Source organism: Monodelphis domestica, chromosome 6, assembly GCF_027887165.1.
Source record: "Monodelphis domestica isolate mMonDom1 chromosome 6, mMonDom1.pri, whole genome shotgun sequence".
Lineage (NCBI taxonomy): Eukaryota > Metazoa > Chordata > Mammalia > Didelphimorphia > Didelphidae > Monodelphis > Monodelphis domestica.
Window position 1 is genome coordinate 72,521,442 of NC_077232.1, and position 20,985 is coordinate 72,542,426.

Consider the following 20,985-nt stretch of genomic DNA (forward strand, 5'->3'; position numbering starts at 1 on the left):
TGAAGCCACGGTGGAGATTCACCTTGATGAGCGGGGAGACCTTCACGGGCTGCACCATTTTTCCCGTTGACCCTCGACCCGGAAGTAGAAAGAGCAGTCGCCAGGCAGAGCTATTGGAGAAAGGACGGAAGGGGCATGGTTGAAGAAACGGGAACGAGGACGCAGAAAGTGTGCGCGCCTGAGTCGGAGGGCAGGGTCGGAGCGGCGCGCGCCGTGGGTATGAGCATGCCCCACACGCACGCGCCTCGCTGTGGAGCCCGGTGCCTCTCCTAGGCTGGCCCTGGGGCGGAGCTTTGTGAGGGCGGAGCTCCTGCGGGGCTGGCTGTGTCCACTGTGCCTCTGAGGTCACACCTAGTCCAGTCCACTGTCCAAAGAGTCTCTCCTTATGCTCGGTGTCCCTCAGCTGGGCTACGATCCCTCGTTTATGCTTGAGGACCGCCAGTGGCGGGAGCCCATCACCTTCCAAACTGAAAGGATGGTCAATGAGCATCTCGAGAAGGAAGCAGTGATCGCCCAGAGTTAGCACGGGGCCTCATTTTTTTTTTTGGACGAGGCTACCACACAACGTAGATCCTAGCAAAGCATTTGACAGAGAATCTATTGTTTTTTTCTTGTGGTAAAGGTGGAGAGATATGGACTAGGTCAGTGGTCTTCAAAATGGAAGAGGGATCCCGGTCCTGGGCTCAAATCTGGCCTCAGACTCTTCCCAGCTGTGTGACCCTGGGCAAGTCATTTAACGCCTATTGTCTAGCCCTTACCACTCTTCTGCCTTGGAACCAATACACAGTATTGATTCTAAAATGGAAAGTAAGAGTTAAAAAACAAACCAACAAACAAACAAACAAACCCCAACCAAATGGGAGTGGGGAGAGAAGGATCTGCCCCTAAAAGATTTAAGATGAGTGGAACCCACCCTACCTGCTGAGAGTTGGCTGTGAGGCTTTGTTTCCAACTCAGTCTTGCCCCTGGTCTTCTCTCTTCAAGACCTCGACCTCCCCTCCTAAGCCTGACCTACATCTGTCTACACCATCATTGACAACTGTGCCCTTCCTTGTACACTTACAGCCACCACCACCCCAGTTAAAACCCTCACTGAGTCTAATCTGGACTATGGAAATAGCCCCCTAATTGGACTCCCTGTCTCAAATTCTTCATCTCTCCAATCCATCCTTCTCACAATTGTACCTGATTTGCTGCTAAATTAAAACATATTTGCCATTGCAATATAATTTAGTGGCTTCCTGATGACTATCAAATCAAATCAAATCAAAAAGGAATTCAATTTTATCTCATCTTTTAAAGATTTCTATTTATATATTTTACAACCCATAATAATTATTGGTACCTGAATATAATTTATAAACAAACATATATATATATGAATTGAGGGGTGGGTTAAAAAATCTTTTATTGATAGAGGTGTACAATCAAAAAAGTCTAGTTATCATTTGCTGGTATGATAGTAAAATCAACCAATTTCAGACATAGTGAAATGACTGAATCCGAAGAATAATAGTGAATGGTTCCTTGCTAATTTAGAACTAAGTCTCCAGTGTAGTGCCCTAGGGATCTGTGCTTGGCATTGTTCTGTTTAATGTTTTTATCTTAGGATAAAGGAATAAATAATATGGGCTTTTTTTCTTCACATTTTCAGATCACACAAAGCTGGAAAGGATAGCTAGTTAACATTATGGATGATAGATTTAAGATCCAAAAATATTTGACAAGTTGGAGCAGCAGGAAGGTCAAATTTAATAGAGATAAATTTAATTGACTTTATAGTCAGAGAAGGGGCAGCTAAGCGGTTCAGTGGATAGAGTGCCAGGCTTGTAGTTAGGAAGATATCTTCCTGAGTTCAAAATACTAGCTGTGTGACCCTGAGCAAGTCACTTCCCCTTGTTTAGCTCCATTCCTTATCTGTAAAATGAACTGGAAAAGAAAGTGGCAAACCACTCCAGTATCTTTGCCAAGAAAACCCCAAATGGAGACATGAAAAGCTGACTCAACAATAGTTGTAGGATGAGGGAGGTATGATTAGACAACTTGCTTCAAAGGGATGAGTGTTACAGTGGACTATAAGCTCAGTATGAGTCAACAGTGTGATATAATAACCAATAAATTAATGCTATGCTGGGCTGAATTAAGAGAGCATATAGACTAAGGACACGACTGAAGAACAACAAAAATAGAATAAGGGAAATAATTGTCTCATTGTATCCTCCCAGTCAGACCACACTTGTGATATTGTTCTTAGTTCTCTGTGTCCCATTTTATAAAGGTCATTGACAAGCTGTAGAGTATCCACAGGTGGGTGACCAGAAGGATTTTATGAAGAATAATTGAAAGAACTGAGTTAGGGGCAGCCAGGTAGCTCAATGGATTGAGAGCCAGGCCTGGAGACAGGAGGTCTTGGGTTCAAATGTGGCCTCAGACACTTCCCAGCAGTGTGACCCTGGGTAAGTCACTTTCCCCCATTGCCTAGCCCTTACCACTCTTCTGCCTTGGAACTGATACTTAGTATTAATTCTAAGACAGAAGGTAAGGATTAAAAAAAAAGAAAGAAAAGAAAAAGAAACTTAGATAATTACTTGGAAAAGAGAAGACATTGAGGGGGAATTTGTTAACTATCTTCCATTATCTGAAGGCTTGTTCTGCTTGGCTCCCGAGGAAAGAAACAAAGAGAAATAGGCAAAATGTGGAGAGAGATAAATTTCAGCTTCTTGTATGGCAAAACTCCCAAACAGCTATCCAGAAATATAATAAATAAGCTGCTGTGGGTAAATAGTGAATTCTCCCTCACTGGGGTCTTCAAATAAAAGCTAGAAGATGACTTAGGAACATTGTAGAAGGAACTTTTGTTTAGGCACTGACTAGATGACATAGATGCTCTCTAACACCATCTTCTGGCTCTTAAATTTTATGATTCTTTAAATATTTATTTATCTTTATACACAATCTATATGAATCCCACTCTGGCCCCAGCAGAATGTAAGCTCTTTGAGATCAGAATGTTTCATTTTCCTTTGTATCTCCAGTGGCCTAATATATAGCATTATGCACATAATTATTTGCATTTGATAAATATTTGCTGTTGTTTGCTCCTTATCATACTCCCCAGAGAGCTTTTTTAATTTTAATTTTTTTATTAATAAGCTTCCTACCTTGCTCTCAAAAAAAAAAAAAGAACCACCCTTGTAATAAGTGAGCATGGTCAAGGTCTAACAAAACAAATTCCTACCTTCATCAGATCCAAAAGTATGTCTCATGATGCATATTGAGTCCATCCCCTCTCTATCAGAAAGTGGGTAGCAGGTTTCTTCAATGGTCCACTGGAAGAGTGGTTGGTCATTGTATTCATCGATCAGTCTTTCAAAGGTGTTGTTCAGTGTCCAACTCTTTGTGACCCCATCCAGCGTTTACTTGACAGAGACACTGGAATGACTCGCCATTTTCTTCTCCAGCTTATTTTACAGGTGAGGAAACTGAGTCAGACAGTATTAAGTGACTTGCCTAGGGTCACACAACTGCTAACATCTAAGACTATATTTGAACTCCGTTCTTCCTGATCCCACGGCTAGTGCTCTATCCACTGTGTGAGCCAGATGTTGTCTTTACAAGTTTGTTACTATTGTCTACATTGTTCTTGTTTTGCTCCATTTCACTCTACAGTGTTCATACAAATCTTTTCAGGCTTATCTGAAACCATTTCTTTCATCATTTTCATATGGCATAAGAGTATTCTATCACATTCACATCCCATCATTTGTCTAGTCATTTCCAAATTGAGGGGCACCTATTTATCTTCTAATTCATTATAATAAAGAGAGCTGCTACAAATATGTTTGTACTCATGGGTCCTTTTATTTTGGACTTTTGGAGTATAAGCCTGGCAGTGAAAGGCAGGTAGGGGGTATAGTGGATAAAGCATTGAACCTGGGGTCAGGAAGACAGGAGTTCAAATCTAGTTTCAGATACTGACTAGCTGTGGGACCTTTGACAAATCGCTTAATCTTTCCAAGTTTTCATCTGTAAAATGGGGGTAATAATAGCACCTACCTCTCTGGGTTTTCACGAGAATTAAATAAGATTTTTATTAAGCTCTTTGTAAACTTTAAGTGATATATAAATGCTAACTATTATTTGTGGTATTCCTGTGTTAGAATATATGCATATTCAGTGACTTGGGATATAGTTCTAAATTGCTTTCTAGAATGTCTGGATCAATTGATAAAACTCTATTCACAGTGCATTAATGCCTCTGTTTTCCTACAGACCTTCCAACATCAAACATTTTCCTTTTTTTGGTCATCTTTACCAGTTTGATAGTTATGAGATGGAACCTCAAAGTTATTTTAATTTGTCTTACTCTAATTAATAGTGATTTGGAAAATTTCCCCACATTTGGCTATTAGTAATGTAGATTTCTTCCTTTGAGGACATCCTGTTTGTATACTTTAATTCCCAGAAGGGCTGTTCTAGTCTTTTTATATCCTCAATTTCTGAATTCTACCTTAGAAGATGACCTCATCTTCTGCTTAACTGAGAAATATTCCATGTGAGCTCTCCCTTGTCTTCTCCACACTTTGAAATCTGCCTTTATCCATCTTCTACTCCTTTGCTTCAGACTCAAATGATTTAGTAGCCCCCCCCCCATTTTTTATTTAAAAAAAAATATTAAGTTGCCCTATTTTGCTGGAGCACAGTCCGATCACTTAGGGACCAGTCCTACAACCAATTGGCACAGAAGCTTTAACTTGCTCCATTTTTCTTTTTCTTTTTTTTAAGCATTTTCTTTTCCCAATTACAGATAAAAACAATTTTTCAACATACATTTTCTGAAATTATAAGATCCAAATTGTCTCCCTCTCTTCCTTCCCTCTTCCCTCTTGGAGAAGGTAAGCAATTTGATTTGGGTTTGAGATGTATTATCATGTAAAACATATTTCTGTTTTGGTCATTGTTGTAAGTTGCTTTATTTTTTCTTTTTTTTCACCTGAGCCAGTTTGACCCTCATTAAGCAGCCTAATGGACCTGTACTCCCAGAGGATCACCACAGCTTAAAATTCCAAAACTCAATAAATCCTCAGCCTCCCTAGCATCAAGGATGACAGGTATCAGCCACCACACCTTGCCTTCCTTCTAACCAAGTCTGATCCTTCCACTTGGGCCCACGATTTCATCTCTTCTTGTCTACTCAGGGACCTCTGCTCATTCCTCTCTTGACTTTTCATATTCAGGATTTGGTCTAATGAGTCAGTGGGACAGCAACCACCTTGTGAAACTAAAGAAAGCACATTTCATACAGATTTACAGCTATTCTCCAAACAAATGTTAAATAAAGCAGGCAGGTCAGCAGCCCCTGCATCAGAATAAGCATCTAGGGGAAAGGACAATCTTCAGATATATATTTATAAATATAAATATATATATATATATTTAAAAATAAAACAGACTCCAGACCCCACAGATCTCTGGGGAATGGGAGGTAGAAACATATCTCTTTCTCCTGCCTATTTCATCTGCTCTGATATTCCTGACATGGCCAAACATGACCATGATATTCCCAAGGCACGTTTACTAAAGATAACATAGGGCAGGGTGGGAGGAGGGAGTGGACAGGCAGGGACATGGCTCTTAACTCTGCTTTCCTCTTTCCCAAGGCCTGGCATAAGGCTCTAGGAGCTGTCTATTGGTTTCCTTCTCGCTGCTCAGTCAGCAGCCCTCCTGCCTGTGTCCTGATCATCCCTCTGGACCCAGCCTCTCATACCAGGTGCTATCTTTAGAGCTAGTCCTCAGATTCTTCCTGAACCTGTCAGAGAAATCTCCCCCACAACTGTCATCCCTGACCCTCCGAGGCAACTTCACCGAGACAGTTGGGCCTCCAGTGAGTCACAGTTGCTAAGGGAGGGTAGCAAGGTCCTTTGGTTTCTCTAAGGGCTTTGACTCTTTACAATTGCCAGGGAAGGCAGGGGAAGAAGACAAGAGACAGAAAGAAGGGAAAAGCACCTGAAGTCATGGATGAAATTCTTACAAAGTGAATGTCCCCAAATCAAATCAGTGGGATCACGGAGGTCACTGTGGCCTGATTCCACTGGGACCAGAAGAGGGAAGAGAAACAAGACCAGTACGATGGCCAGATAGAAGAAAACATTCTATCTTGCCCCTTTCTTCTAACTCTAAACTAGGATGTTTTAATGGGGGTGGGAGGGGCATGGTTTATTATTTTTAAAAAATATTACAATAACTATTTCAATAAAATTAGTTTCCTTTGTAACCTTATGCATTGAGTTAATTTAAAAGCATTATTCTTTAAAGGAGACCATTGGCTATAGCAGACTGACAAAGAAATTCATGTTGTAAAAACAGTTAAGAATCCCTGTTTTTAGGGGCAGCTGGGTAGTTCAGTGGACTGAGAGCCAGGTCTAGAAGTGGGAGGTCCTAGGTTCAAATATGGCCTCAGATACTTCCCACCTGTGTGACCCTGGGCAAGTCACTTGACCCCCCATTGCCTAGCCCTTACTACTCTTCTGCCTTGGAACCAATACACAGTATTGACTCCAAGATGGAAGGTAAAGGTTTAAAGAAAAATCCCTGTTTTAAAATTGTTGTCTCCCAACTCTTAAAACTCCATTATTTGTATTTTCTGTTGTTTTTTCATATTTGGGAGTAGAAGGAAGGAAAGACAGGAGAATGAACACACATTTCAATACTCAGAGACAGTGTCTGAGTCTCTCTGCCCTGAAGTTCTTCCTGCCCTAAACAGAACAATCAGTTTGTAGTTCCTCATAACCCCAGATATCCCTACTCAGACTTCCTTATTCCTTGATTTCCCCCTCCTGAAATGCCAGACCTCCTCAATCATCCTTGCTTAAAGTCCCTTTCCCAAAGCTCTGGTCTTGCTCTGTTATTCCCTCTACTTCTTTCTGACATGACATACCCAGTTTAGAGTTCTATGTAGGCTCAGATCTCTTACCTCCAGGTTTCTCTACCCTGAGACAACCCCATCCTACCATCTCCCTGCTTAGGGTCCCCTTCTCTTTCTTAAATCCTACTCTCTGCCCAGATGTACCTTTCCCCCCCAGATCTCTCAGCCCTTAGACCTCAACTTCTGCCTCTCCCCCTTCTGAGAGTGCCTCACCATGAGTTCCCTATGCTCAGATATGTACCCTTGCCAGGTTTTCCTGCTTGGATCACACCCTTCTACCAGCCCCCACTAAACACACACAACAGTTGTTCAGTCCCTGGGGTCTATGAGTATCTCAGGCCTGCCCATGTAGGGAGTGGAGTTGAAGATGAAGCCTGAGCTGTCCTGAGGGACTGTCTACCAGGAACTTAAGACCTATGGTGCCCCCTTCTCAGCACAACAGAGGAAGCCTGCAGAAGGGCAGGAGAGTAAGAACAAGAACTGTAGCACAGGGAGAGTCTTAACCCGGAGAAATGGTAAGTCTCCCAGGGTCCTAAGGCCCAAGGATAGCATTGGGGTGTCCTGGAAGAGTCCCTTGGTTATCACCAGTTGTGGAGTATGACCATACCTTCTGCTTCTCCGGTTAGCTTCTGTAGAGAAGGAAAGCTGGAAAAGGCCAATACTCAATACCAGCCAGCTCTGGTTTGGGTCACCACTGACCCTGGAATCAAGGAAGACCCTTTGGAGGATGTAACCTTTGAGATGGTCTTTAAAGATGGGGTGATGTAGAAATTCAATAGATAAAGAAAGTGAAGACATTTCAGTCGCATCAAATGCCCAAGTGAAATCCTAGAGGCAGGAGAATATAAGATGTATACTGGGTTGTTTTTTTTTGGAGGGGGAAGATAGAGAGAGTTGTCCAGTTTCACCCAGAAATCATGAAGGCAAGTAGTATTACACAAGGCTAAAAAGGTAAGATGATAGTGAGGGGCATTCGAGATAAAGGAGTTTGGCCATTTGCTCAGGTAATAGGGAGTCACTGAATAATCATGACCAGCTCTATGAATAAGAAAGATTATTGTGGCTGGAGTCTGGAGGAAGGAGAGACAAGGTAAAAAAAGAACCAATTAAGAGGCTCTTATGGGGGTAGCTAAGTGGCTCAGTGGGTTGAAAGTCAGGCCTAGAGAGGTCCTGGGTTCAAATCTGGCCTCAGACATTTCCTAGCTTTGTGACCCTGGATAAGTCCCTTAACCCTCAGTGCCTTGCTCTTATCACTCTTCTGCCTTGGAATCAAAATATAGTATTTATTCTAAGACAGAAGGTAATGGTTTTAAAAAAAGAAGAAGAAGCTATTACAATGTAGCTAGTTGGCTTAGTGAGTTTTTTGTTTTGTTTTGTTTTGTTTTGTTTTTAAGAGTCTATTACAATGGTCCAGACAGGTATTAATGAGGGTCTCTAAGTAGGGGTGGCAGGAGGAATACTGTGATCATCAGTGGCAAAATTGAAAGGACTTGGTGATACCAGATAGGAAAAGTGAGAGAGAGGGAATAATCGAAGATATTCAAGGTTAGAAACAGGGTGAACAGGGGCTCTGCAGACTGAAATAGTGAAGTCAAAAGGAGGAGAATGTTTGGGGAAAACATAATTAGCTCAATACTGTCCATGTTGCTTTTAAGAGGCTGGTAGAATATCTAATTAGAGATATCTTCTATATATTTGTGTTTACAGATCTGGAGCTCTAGGGATAAAGATCGGGCAATTATCTAATGGAACAAGAATTAAAACTGTAGAAAGGAATGAGATTGCCAAGGGACGGAGTATAGATAGGGAAGAAGGTCAAGGATACAACTTCAAGGACTATCATCTTAAAAAAAAAAAGCCCAACCCTATTCTTCTGTCTTAGAATCGATACGAAGTTATCAATTTCAAGGCAGAAGAGCAATAAGAGCTAGGCAATGGGTGTTAAGGTACTTGTCCAGCTAGGAAGGCCAGATTTGAACTTATGTTTCCCCAACTCCAGGTCTGACTCTCTATTCACTGAGTTATCTAGTTGACCCCAAGGAATATCAACTTTAAGAGCGTAAGGAGGTGAGGAGCCACCAGAGGAATGGAGAAGAATTTCAGGAGATTGGAAAAGAATATGGTGACAACCAGAAAAGGAAAAGGGAATCCAGGAAGAGGCGGCAGTATCCAGTGTCAGGGAACCTGAAGAGGAGGAAGAGAATAAAAAAAGGCCCTTTAGTTGGGTAATTGGGCCACTGATGGCCTTTAAAGAATGCAGTGTCAGTAGAGGAGTGGAATAGAAACTCAAATTCAGGGGATTAAGGGGAAAGTAGGGAGTTAAAGAGTGGAGACTTTGTCAATAGCTAACTTTTAAAATGAGTTTATGTATGAAAGGGAAGAAAATTATGGGACTATAGCCTTGTGTCAGGGGTTCTTCAACATTTTTATGGTGTAGTTCCCTTTGGCAGCCTGGTGGAGCCCATGGATCTCATCTCAGAATAATATTTTTAAAATTCATAAAAATGCATAAGATTACAAAGGAAACTCGTTGTATTGCAACACAACTATCAAAATGTATTAAAAAAATAAATTCAGAAACTCTCCTGAAATCTGTGGATCTCAGAGTATGGCCCATCCTCCTTCTATGTTGGTTAGAAGGGTCAAAGAAATACTATTTCATAATTGGGGAGAATGTTTGTAGGCAGAAGGGAAGGAACCAGTGATCAGAGAGACATCAAAGGTATGTTGGAAGAAAGAGAGAACTCCAGGCATGAGGTCTTAAAAAGAGGTTAGAGGGAATAGAATTCTAGGTATGGAAAGACTAATTGGTTTGAGTTAATGAGGATTGGAATACCTTTTCTTTTTGGATTGAAAGGAAGGAAAGAAGAATTGGTGATGGTGCTATTCCCTAGGTTTCCAGCGTCTAGGGGAAGGTATCCTCAATGTCCTTCAGGGACCCCTTGGCCACCTTTAAACTATTTGCTTCTATTTTAGGCCAGCAGGAAGACCAAGAAGAAGGAAGGCGGTGCTCTTCGAGCTCAGAGAGCCTCATCCAATGTCTTTTCCAATTTTGAACAGACACAGATTCAGGAATTTAAAGAAGTAAGTCTCTGTCCCATTTTCCCTCTGCCATCTCTCTCCCCACCCCAACCTCCCCCCACAAGTGTTCCTAAGAATGTGTCCTTTCAGGAAAATCCTCTCTGTAAAATCTGGAGACCATTTTGCAAAGTGAAAAAGCAGATTCCCCATAGGTTATAATCTGTGTCACTCCTGATTTTCCTATTTGAGATTGATTTAGAGTGACAGGAAGGGACTAGGGTAATACCTGGGTCTATATAATATTCTTTTTTAAACCTTCCATCTTAGAATCAATAGTATATATTGGATCCAAGGCAGAAGAGCTAGGCAATGAGGATTCAGTGACTTGTCCCAGGTCACACAGCTAGGAAGTGTCTGAGGCCAAATACACAGTATTCTTAATAGAAATTAATACATTGTAATCCCTCTTTGTGAACATGAGCATAAGGACTAAATCAGCAAAGGGGCTTTAATAGGAGATCCCTATCCTGAGACCCAACAAGGTGCTTTCCCTCCCCTTTCCCTTCCATTCTCCTTATCCTTCACTGGTCTGGTTTGTTTGTAGGCATTCACACTCATGGATCAGAATAGGGATGGATTCATCGACAAAGAGGACTTGAAAGATACCTACGCCTCTCTAGGTCTGTATTCTCAGAAGGAAAATCCATGCTTAGCTGCTTTTTAAAAATGATTTTCAAGAACACTTGGTTATCATGATGTCATAAAATTAATAATATTAATAACCCTCATGTGCATAGCACTCTACAGTTACACAGCCCTTTCCTATCCATCACCTCAATCCTACAGTGAGGCTGGACAGAGATTTAGAGATGGGGTAACCAAGGGCTGTAATAGGTCTTCTGAATCAAGGTCTTTCTGTTCTTTCTCTGTTAAGATGAAAGATGGAATCCTAACATAGCACAAGCTTTGTGTTTTGGGACCAATACTTGTTCTTAGGTTTATGGATGATGAAGGTGGGGACAAATGAGGAGAATTGAAGTGGAGGCAAGGGAAGAATTCAGGTCAAGTTTGACTAAAGCCTGCAAGTAGAGCTCACTAAGATCTCAGGCAGGGTGAACAGTCCAAGGGAGAAAACCCAGGATTTTGGCACAACGTGAAAAAATGGGAGTCCCCATGGGAAATGAGCTGGAAGTGTTGCAGGACAATATTGCTGGTGGCAGGCATCATAAGATGGAAGATGGCATGGAGGCTTTCTTTGGTCAGAGTCAGATGAAAACCTCCATCTCTAATTCTAAACTCCACAATATGAGAGATAGAAGGGTGAAGTGGGCAGAGCATAGTCACTGGAACCGAGCCAAGAAGGTAATAAAGGAACAGGGAACCTTAGGCAGGCCACTAGGCTGCTGTTCGGGGCACAAAACCAGCCCAGGTCAGAAAAATGGAGCAGGTCAGAGCTTCCACATTCATCCACTTTTGGATCAGACCTCCAAGTAGCTGCCATATTTCTAGCCTGGGTGAGAAAGGAGACCTAATCTTTAAAACAAACAAGCAACAACAACCAACAACACTGGAAATCACTTAGGCAATTGAATGTGCAGTGGACAGAAGTGGGGAGAGACCTGAATCCTTCCTGGACTTTTCTCCTCTGCAAAATGGAAGTAATTTTCCTGCCCTACTTCTGTGACATGACTTAAGTGAGGATTCATTGATGTGATTCTGCTTTTTGTAAGGTTCAAAGCACCAAATAAGGGTGAGTTGTTATATTTATGATGATCCTTCTCATTATTGTACCTTCCTACATCAATGGGCCCATTATCTCATTGATGGGAGCACTCAGCTGGTCTAGAGCTCAATCATTCATCTTATCATCCTGTGTAATTCCTGCCTTCCCCTCTCATAAATCTGCCAGGATCCAGTCCCAAGGCCTTCCTTGAGGTCTTTTAACATTCTGTGAATACCATTAGAACACCCTGGCTGTCCATCTGCTAGCCCATACTCTTACTGCATGACCAGTCCACCACCATTTCTGGACATAAATTTCTTTGATGACATTTTTTACACCACTATTCCTATATACGTCATCTGTGATAATGTGCTACAACCCATTCTCCCCCACCATGGAGTTTTTCATCATCCTTTGGGACCTAGCAGGTTGGATTCTTCCCTCAGTGTGGCATTCCATGATTCACAACCACTGGGATTCATCACTGGGAGAGTAATGGTGTTTAAAAGACAGGCTTTTGTGTCAGGGAGGAGCTGGGGGTCATTAAAAGCCCTTTGCCATTTCCCAAATGTACTCTATCCAGTTCTGTTCTGCCTATTCACTTCTGGTCTCTGCTCATTGCCTGTCTGTCCAAGATAATGTACCAATGGAGTGATCACTTCCACAGAGACTGGAGGTGCCTGTACTGTCAGTCTGTGTGATTTAGAATGTGAGGCCTGGGTATATAGAAATTAAGTTAGAAAGGCAAAATAGATAGAGCACTGGACTTAAGAGTTAGGAAACGTGGGCTCAAAGCTTGTCTTTGACTCTTAATAGCTAGATATATGGTCCTGGGCAAGTTATTTAATATCTTTCAGCCTCCATTTTCTCAATAAGTAAAATGAGAAGATTAGACAAGATGGCACCTAAGTCACTTCCAAATGGGAATTTATGATTTTATATGATTAATGATTGCCCAAGGTTACATAGCTAATAAGTCTCAGGGTGGGATTTGAACCCAGGCATCCTGGCTCCATGCCCAGCATACATACTATCTACTATGTCACTATTCTTACTAATTATTCTTATCATTATGATTCGATAATATGGAGGTGGGAGAGGTGAGGTTTGGTTATTTAGGGAGGATGGGTGGGAGGGGGATAGGGGAGTGGGAGGGTTGGGGGGTGTTGGACACCACCTTAGGGGATTCTGATGCTAGAAATATTTTTCTCTTTATAACTCATGAACAGGAATGAAACCTATCTGTCTATGTGTTTCTACCTCTTTGCCCTTGTCCCTCTTTCCCTCCCTATCTATCTCTACCTCTCTCTTTATCCCCGGCTCTGCCCTCTCCCTGGCTCTGTCCTGTCTTTCTTTCTTGTCCCCTCTCTTTTTCCTGGTCTCTATCTCTTGTTCCTTTTGTTCTGGACTCTCAACTCTACCCCTAAATCATCCCCATTTCCCTGTCTCTTCTCCTCTTTCCCTCTTTGTCTCGTCCGTCCTGCCTATCTCCTTCCCTCCTTCCCTTATCATCCTTTTCTTTTCCTTTCTCCCTCTCTTCTCTCTCTCTCTCCCTTTCCCTTCCCTTTCTCTTCTTCCTTCTCCCTTCTTTCTTCCTTTCTCCTTCCTTCTCTCTGCACATCCTATCCCTTTCCCCCTCTTCCCACAACTTATCTAATTCTCTCCCAATCACTATTCTGCCCCTACTTCCACCTTCTTGAGCCTCTCTCTCCTTCCCTGACTCCCTGATGCAGGCAAAATTAACGTTAAAGACGATGAGCTGGATTCTATGCTGAAGGAGGCCTCAGGCCCCATTAACTTCACGATGTTCCTGAACCTGTTTGGAGAGAAGCTGAATGGTGAGTATGCTAGGCTGGCCCCCAACTTCTGAGCTCCTCCTGGGCATCTCCTGAGCTGTCCCTGCCAGAAGCCAAAATAACTCCAGGCATTCTTTTTCCTGGGACACACTCATGTCTCACTGCCCAGATGGAAGGTAGGCCATGTGCCCAGGCCCCATTCATCTTAGTCTTCAAAGGTTCAGGTCCCTTCCTCCAGAAAGCCTGTACCTGACTACTCAGCCCTCCAGAACTACAATATCGACTAGTATCAGAGCCACCATGGCTTGCTGTGACCTCTCCTTCTCTAAGGAACATTGTTGCTCCAGCCCATTCTATCTTCCTTTGTAACCTCTCTTTCCTGCCCCCTCCCATTTTTCTATGTCTTGAATTAACAGGCCAACTCCAGCACTGACTCTTCTGGGGCTGTTGCTCCTTGGTTCCCATCAGACTGTTCTTTTGATCTCTTCCCACAACATAGCAATAGTGAGATATAGTAAAAATAATGCCATCTCTTTAAGGTTTGCAGAGAACTTCCTTTATGACAGTCCTATGAGACAGGGAGTGTGAATATAACATCCCCATTTTATAGATGAAGAATGCAAGGTTCAGAGAGATTGGGACTTTCCCAGGGTCAAGATGAAGAACTGGAAACCAGGTAATCTGATTCCAAGTTCAGCACTCTTTTCACTATAGAAAAATAAATGGTAGGAGTCAGAAGATCAGAGTTTCTAGTCTTAAATCTACTACCACTTTTCTATGTGCCCTTAAGGAAGTCCCTTCCATCCACTTTCTTCTTCTTTAAAATGAAGGCATTTTGGGCAGTTAGGTTTCTCAGTGGTTAGAGAGCCAATCCTAGAGATGGGAGATTCTAGTTTCAAATCTGGTCTCAGACACTTCTTAGCTGTGTGATCCTGGGCAAGTCACTTAAATAACCCCAATTGCCTAGTCCTTACAGCTCTTCTGCTTTGGAACCAAAACTCAGTATTGATCCTAAGATGGAAAGTAAGGGTTTAAGGAAAATAAAATAAAAAAATTTAAAATGAGGAAATTGGAGTAGATGGCATCTGTTATCTCTTCTAGCTCTGGCAGTCTGACTTGATCCAGGTCTGGACATCCTGAAGGGTAAGAAAGGCTTGGTCAGAATCACTCACAAGGTCTTCCTTTTTCTGTTTGTTCCTGCAGGGACAGACACAGAAGAGACAATCCTAAATGCCTTCAAGATGCTGGACCCAGACGCGAAAGGGAGCATCAACAAGGACTAGTAAATCTCTTCCATTTGTCTCTAGGATGTGGGGATGTAGGAACAGAGGGATGAGGAATATGGAAGGATGGACTGAAGAATTGTGAAAGGTTCCTGATCCCAGAAAGTGAAAAAAAAAAGTCAAGAGTGAGGGTGAGAAGTAAGTGAGGGACAATGGACTCCAAGGACCAGGTCTTCCTCAGTAGTGAGGGATGACCTCCCTGAGAGCAAAAGGCAGGTCAGAAGTTGGAGAGATGTGGCTGTTTGCTTCACCTAGATTCTGTGGATTCTGAGGGCTCTGTGTGTGTGTGTGTGTGTGTGTAAGAGAGAGAGAGAGAGAGAGACAGAGAGACAGAGAGACAGAGACAGAGACAGAGACAGAGACAGAGAGATAGAGACAGAGACAGAGAAACACAGAGACACAGAGAGAGACAGACAGACAGAGACAGAGACAGAGACAGAGACAGAGAGAATCTACTCACCTGCTGGAAAGCATACTTGAATACATTGTTCTGATAGAGATGATTTCTTAATGGTTCCTTTTCTGTAACTCACAAAAGTTGCTGAAAAAATTAATCCTTTGGAGGCTGAAGTTCTGGAGGTTAAATCTTTTTGGTCATTGGAATGTTGTCTAGAAAAAGGTGAACTAACCAGGCTGATTTTCCCTTCTGTTTTTATTAGCATAAAGCGTATGCTGATGTCCCAAGCTGACAAGATGACTGCAGAAGAGGTTTGCTTTTTTTTCTTTTCCTCCTCCTATGTACTTTCCTCCAGAGAACATGTCTAGAGACTACATAAGCCACCCCTCTGTCAGAAAGTAGGGCTGTATTTTGTCTTGCAGAGGCTAAAATCCTGAGATGCCATGGCATTTTTGGAATAATCAGGCCTTTACTGAAAGGTCTCCTGTATATGAGCTGTCCTTCAAGGTTGGCCTAATATAAGAAGGAAGGAAGGATCTCAACAAGGATCAATTTCCCAACTCTTAACTGTTATCTGCATCCCCCCCAGGTAGTCTAAAAGCTTATGAGTGACTCAATAACCTACTTTATTTAAGTTGTGGCTCCTCCAAGTTTAGACAGTCATGCTACATGTGGTTACAAAGCTACAGTGGCTTCTGGGATTCTGGAATGCTTCATGAATCTTCCCCTTGGGCTTATTATTATAATAGTTGACTAGATCCTGGGCTTCAGCTGGGTCCTCTTCCTGGGCTCCCAATGGCTGTCTAGTTGTCTAGGAATCCAAAGGTTGCACACAGTGTCCTCTATAATGATGCCACTGATGCCCTCAAGCCACGGTTAATTCCTCCCTCACAAGAAGGAGAACAAGGCTGGTACAAGACTGGTTATGTGTGTATCTACAGAGTTAATCATCTAAGGCTAAGTACGGGGAATGGGAGGAACATGAGAACAAACTGATTTTTCTTGTGTAAACCAAGTTTCTCCCATGTCACTTATGACCAGTTCTTCTACAGAGAACCAGTTTTTAACCTTGGGTCCATGGACTTCAGGGGTTCCCATCTAGGGTTGGATGAAGAAAAAAAGGACAGTTTTATTTCAACATAATTGGCTTTCTTTATAATCCCATGTATTTTATAAATTTAAAACTACATGAAAGGTTAAGAATCTTCTATTGATAGTGAGTTCGTTAGTGTGACTGTAACAGCCGTTTCATGGTGGAGATTTGCTCTTTTTATATTTTAATATTATTATATTATTATATATTATATATATATATATATTATAGGATGAAGGCTAGAAGTAATGAGTGGAGAATTCTCTTGGGACATTAATGGATTCATTGTTGACTAACAATGTGACATGAGTTAAAAGACCTAATTCAATCAGGACATAGTAGTAGAGGCATAATAACCAGGTTGAAAAAGTGCTAGTCTCACTGTCCTCTGCCCTAGGGTTAGAGCACATCTGGATTATTGTGTTCAATTGTGCATACCACATTTTAGGAAGGACAATGGCAAATTCCTCCACAAAATTCTCACTAGAAATGCTGTGGCGTGGAAATAGCCATGGGTTTTCAAAGGCAGGGGTCAAGCTCAGGTAGGTTCTGTCATGCTGGAAAGGATTCAGTCTCAGTCATAAATGCTGTCTGTTTCCCAAAGGTCCAGCCTAGCTAAGTATAGAAAGGCTCATCTCCAGCAGCCTGAGAGATGAATTCTTTCATCAGTGACAACCTATGAAATAAAGAAAATCACAAATTTGTCCTTCCTTTTGCTTTTGCCATCATGGTTTTAGAATAGATCAAAATAGCAATAGATCTCTTTGCCTATTAGAGAGGCATGGAAGGGGCAACATGAATTTTGAATATAAACTCATTTGCAAAACCTTATAAAGGAGGGTGCTGGAAGATCCTTAGTCAAATCTCATAAAAGAACAAAAAATCACTAAAGGAAAGACAACTTTAGAGAAAGTTTGAAGCAAGACCCATTTAGGTCAGATCATTCCAAAAGATGTATAAATGAAACTAGAAGAGGGGCAACAAATAGACAAAAAGTAGAAAAAATATGTTGATATTTGCATAAAGATTTTTTCCCATAAATCACAATAGAGCCATTATGTAAACATCTTCATTGGCATCCTGCTACAAGAGGAATTTGAATGTCAGTAAGTCATATAAAGACAGGAAAAGCAACTGGAACAATGGGGTATATACAGATAAGTTCCATACTGGAGGCCATACCATTTTGAAGGCAAAATACTTCTCAAGAATTCCAGTGAAAGTAAAAATTATGGAGAAGCAGGGGGAAATCCTGGATAGTATTACTACAGAAAAATGTCAATCAAGAGAAAATCTGTATCTACTTATTTGTTTTTGTAGTTTCTAATTTCTCAAAAAAAAATAAGTCTTTATGAGAGGAAACTATATAAGTATCAAGGATATACTTAACAGAAATATGAAAAGGAAAAAAGGAAGACTTTTGTAAATGATATTCAATAGTAAGTTGCATTTTGACAGTTCCAAAATTTTCTTTAAGGGGCTGAAAAGATAAGATCCCACTGTGCTTATTGTTTCTTGACTACAAAAAAAAAATATGATTTAGAAGAACAAAATGAAGTAATAAAGGTTCCTTTCCAACCAGGTATTTTCTTTGCTTAGTTAAAGTCATACTAAATCTCTTGGGAGAAATAACACAATTTCCCTTGATTATCCTCTGATTATTTGAAACAAATGACATATAAAACAGAGAAACAGAGGCTCACTAAAGATGTTTGCGATTGTCATAGAAGATGTCCAGGGACAGAATCCAAATAGAAGAGGGATTCCCTAGAGATGGTGAGATCCTCCGGTGGGGCTCATTACAGATGATGTGGTACTGATGGCACCAAATCTCTGAATGCATCAGATTCATAAATGAGTTTCTGAAAAGAGACTCAAAAAATTCAGTCTATCTTCATAGATAAAAACAAGTAGATGAAGAAAGCCTATGGTTCAGACTTTTAAAATCCTATAATATGTGAAATATATTATTTTTCTAAATATTAATACTTAAGTAGAAAAAAGTTGATGTATATATTTCATCTTATTTCTTTTAAAAATAGTTTTATAAATTCAGTTAAATAGATAACTTATTTAGTTGGTCCATCATTGAGAACATCTAGTGATTAGAGTTCTGGACCTACTGTCAGGAAGATAGTGAGCTCAAATCCAACTTCAAACATTTACTAGATGTGTAATCTTAGGCAAATTGCTTAACTTCTGACTGCCTCAGTTTCCTCAGCTATAAAATGGATATAACGATAACAACTACCTTCCAGGGTAGTGAGACTCAAATCAGATATTAGTGAAGCATTTAGCAGAGCATCTGGCACTTAATAAATGCTTATTTCTTTCCTTCAGTACATATACTGCAGTACACACAATGCAGACAATGGCCCAATGAATAGAACACTAGGCCTGGAGACAGGAAGACTTGAGTTAAAATCTGGCTTCAGATATTTACTAGCTCTGTGACCCCAAGGAAGTCATTTGACCTTATCCTCAGTTTTCCCATCAGTAAAATGGAGAGAATGATAGCACCAACTTCCCAGGGTTATTTTGAGTATCAAATGAGATAATAATTGTAAAGCACTTAGCACAGTGCCTGGCACATAGTAGATGCTACATAAATGTGAGCTATTAGCTATTATTCTGAGCTGGTTCCAGAATTGAATAGGAAGTAGTAAACTGCATGGCATTTTGTAGATAGTGTTGTGCTTTCCATGGTTCCTAATATTTCTTTCTAGAACAAAACTCCACGTTTATGACACTGGTATTCTTCTGGTTATGCTTTGTTGTTGTGAATCATTAGCATCACAGTCTCCAAAGACTAAATTATGAGTCAGGCAGAGGGTAAAGGAACAACAAATGATGGGCATAACCTGCAACATACCACCAATATTGCCAAAGAAGTGGAATAAAAGATCTAGTCCAAGATATGACTAGACAAGAAAATAGTCTTGTGATGTAGAATGAGGGACAGATGGATAACCTAGCTGCTGAACTATTAAAAGGTTAAGGCTACTAGCTAGTTGAATGGACCCTCTATGGAAGCTCTGTGGAAGGACATGAACAAGAGCTAAACAAGAGGAGATGTGGATGGATTGCCATCTGTACTATTAGCACAATGGAGTTTTCTCTTCCACGTTAAGAAGGTCAGAGAGTCTTCTACATTTTGAGAGGCTGAAGCTTGTCCAGAGGAGAGTTACTAACATGGGGAAGACATTAATTGGGCATTACAAAGCTCAGCTGAAGGAACCAAGTATCTGTAGCCTAGACAGTAAAAGCTGGAAGAGAGTGGTGATACTTTAACCAATCTCTGTGTGAACATGTTCTCTGCCAACTGAAATTGCAATTTGATTGATACTCTTCCACAGACCCTTCTAAGGAATCCACCTACCATTCTGTCACCAAGCCACTAGTGACTCCAGGACCTTTAAATATCTTTGTGGTTTGGGTTTAGCACACAGGCTGTCTCTTTGTTGTCTTCTCTCCACCTTCCTGCCCCCTTTCATTTGCTATGTGACCACCCTATAAGAGATCATATGTGTCCTTGGGAAGGTCTTTTATACCACTTTTTATGCACAAGTTATTGGTATTATACTTTAACCTGTTTATACTCACCAAGGCTCTTTCTGTTCCCTACTGGGTTACTTCTCATTGTAAAGATAATTTTAGGGTTGTGACTTAAATCTAGATTTAATTGGTCACCAAGGGAAATCTCAGATAAAATACCCAAGTCAGTCTGGAAATTTATGGTAATTTAATTAATATAGAGGGAAGAAATTTAAGGAGAAGGAGGGAAGAGGATATAGGATTTCTCCTGCCTGGTCTGTGCCAGGGGGAGTTTAAAATCCCTGCCTCTAGGTCTCTGAAGAAGATTATAGGCTTTTAAGAGGATAAAGTTGGAAAGTAAAGGAGGAAAACTCAGCCGGAATCTCACCACTGAACCGGATAATAGTTTGTAGCCATGCTAAGATGCTGAAAGGCCCAGCATACTGCTATCAGCCAACTCTCCACTGCCAAAGGTGCCAGAGAGAGGAAGTGAACCAAATATATAGATCTTTCACCCTTGTGTCTCCTCCTCTAAATTTTCACATCTGCCCATATCAAAGGCTTTTTTCCAGGACTGCCCATACTTTTAGTTCTCATCTTCTTTTGATTAGATTATATCTTTAGAGTTACTTATTAACACTTTTTTGTTAAGTTCACCTTTTGTGAGTAACTTAACCTTTTTGTGATTAATTTAACCTTTATAGTTACTTAACACCTTTTTGTATTAAGATCTTAAAATAGACTTAGTTTAAAGTTCTAGCTTCACTATAAGGTAAGAGTTAAGTACCTTCATTGTTCAATCAGGAGATTACAACTTTATCTTCCCCTAACTTTTGATCAAAGTAGGGTGGAGTAATTTAAAGTTCCCAAGACATTCCTGATTTTGTTAAACTAAGTATCTTCATTGTTACAATGAGGAAATAGCTAAGTCCAATCTTCACATCATTTAGATTCTTCTGAGATCATGCTGTTCCATAATTCACAAATATACAATATTACCAGGGAAATAGTGGTGTTATAAAATGTATTTTTGTGGTAGCAGGCAGTTTGGGATCACTAAAGGCTCTATGCAGTTTTACAAATGAAATTCATATGAAATTCAGTTTCCAGCTCATTATCCATCTGGTGGGGGGAGGGAGAGAGAGAGAGAGAAAGAGAGAGAGAGAGAGAGAGAGAGAGAGAGAGAGAGAGAGAGAGAGAGAGAGAGAGAGAG

At 41.0% G+C, this 20,985-nt stretch overlaps 1 protein-coding gene across 3 annotated transcripts in view; it reads left to right on the forward strand.

Moving 5' to 3' along the window:
• The window catches only part of MYL5 (myosin light chain 5), a 26,313-nt gene continuing 5,328 nt past the window's right edge, over window positions 1–20,985 (forward strand). The window contains exons 1-8 of one of the 3 annotated variants that reach the window (XM_056802247.1): window positions 1–217; window positions 5,003–5,111; window positions 5,661–5,770; window positions 9,902–10,009; window positions 10,551–10,626; window positions 13,403–13,507; window positions 14,669–14,747; window positions 15,408–15,456. In XM_056802247.1, coding sequence (XP_056658225.1) covers window positions 10,563–10,626; window positions 13,403–13,507; window positions 14,669–14,747; window positions 15,408–15,456 — 297 coding nt within the window. In that variant the 5' untranslated portion in view covers window positions 1–217; window positions 5,003–5,111; window positions 5,661–5,770; window positions 9,902–10,009; window positions 10,551–10,562. Of the gene's footprint in view, window positions 218–5,002; window positions 5,112–5,660; window positions 5,885–7,340; window positions 7,441–9,901; window positions 10,010–10,550; window positions 10,627–13,402; window positions 13,508–14,668; window positions 14,748–15,407; window positions 15,457–20,985 lie in introns of those variants that run through there. The other 2 variants (XM_056802248.1, XM_007496967.2) reach the window with 2 other exon arrangements.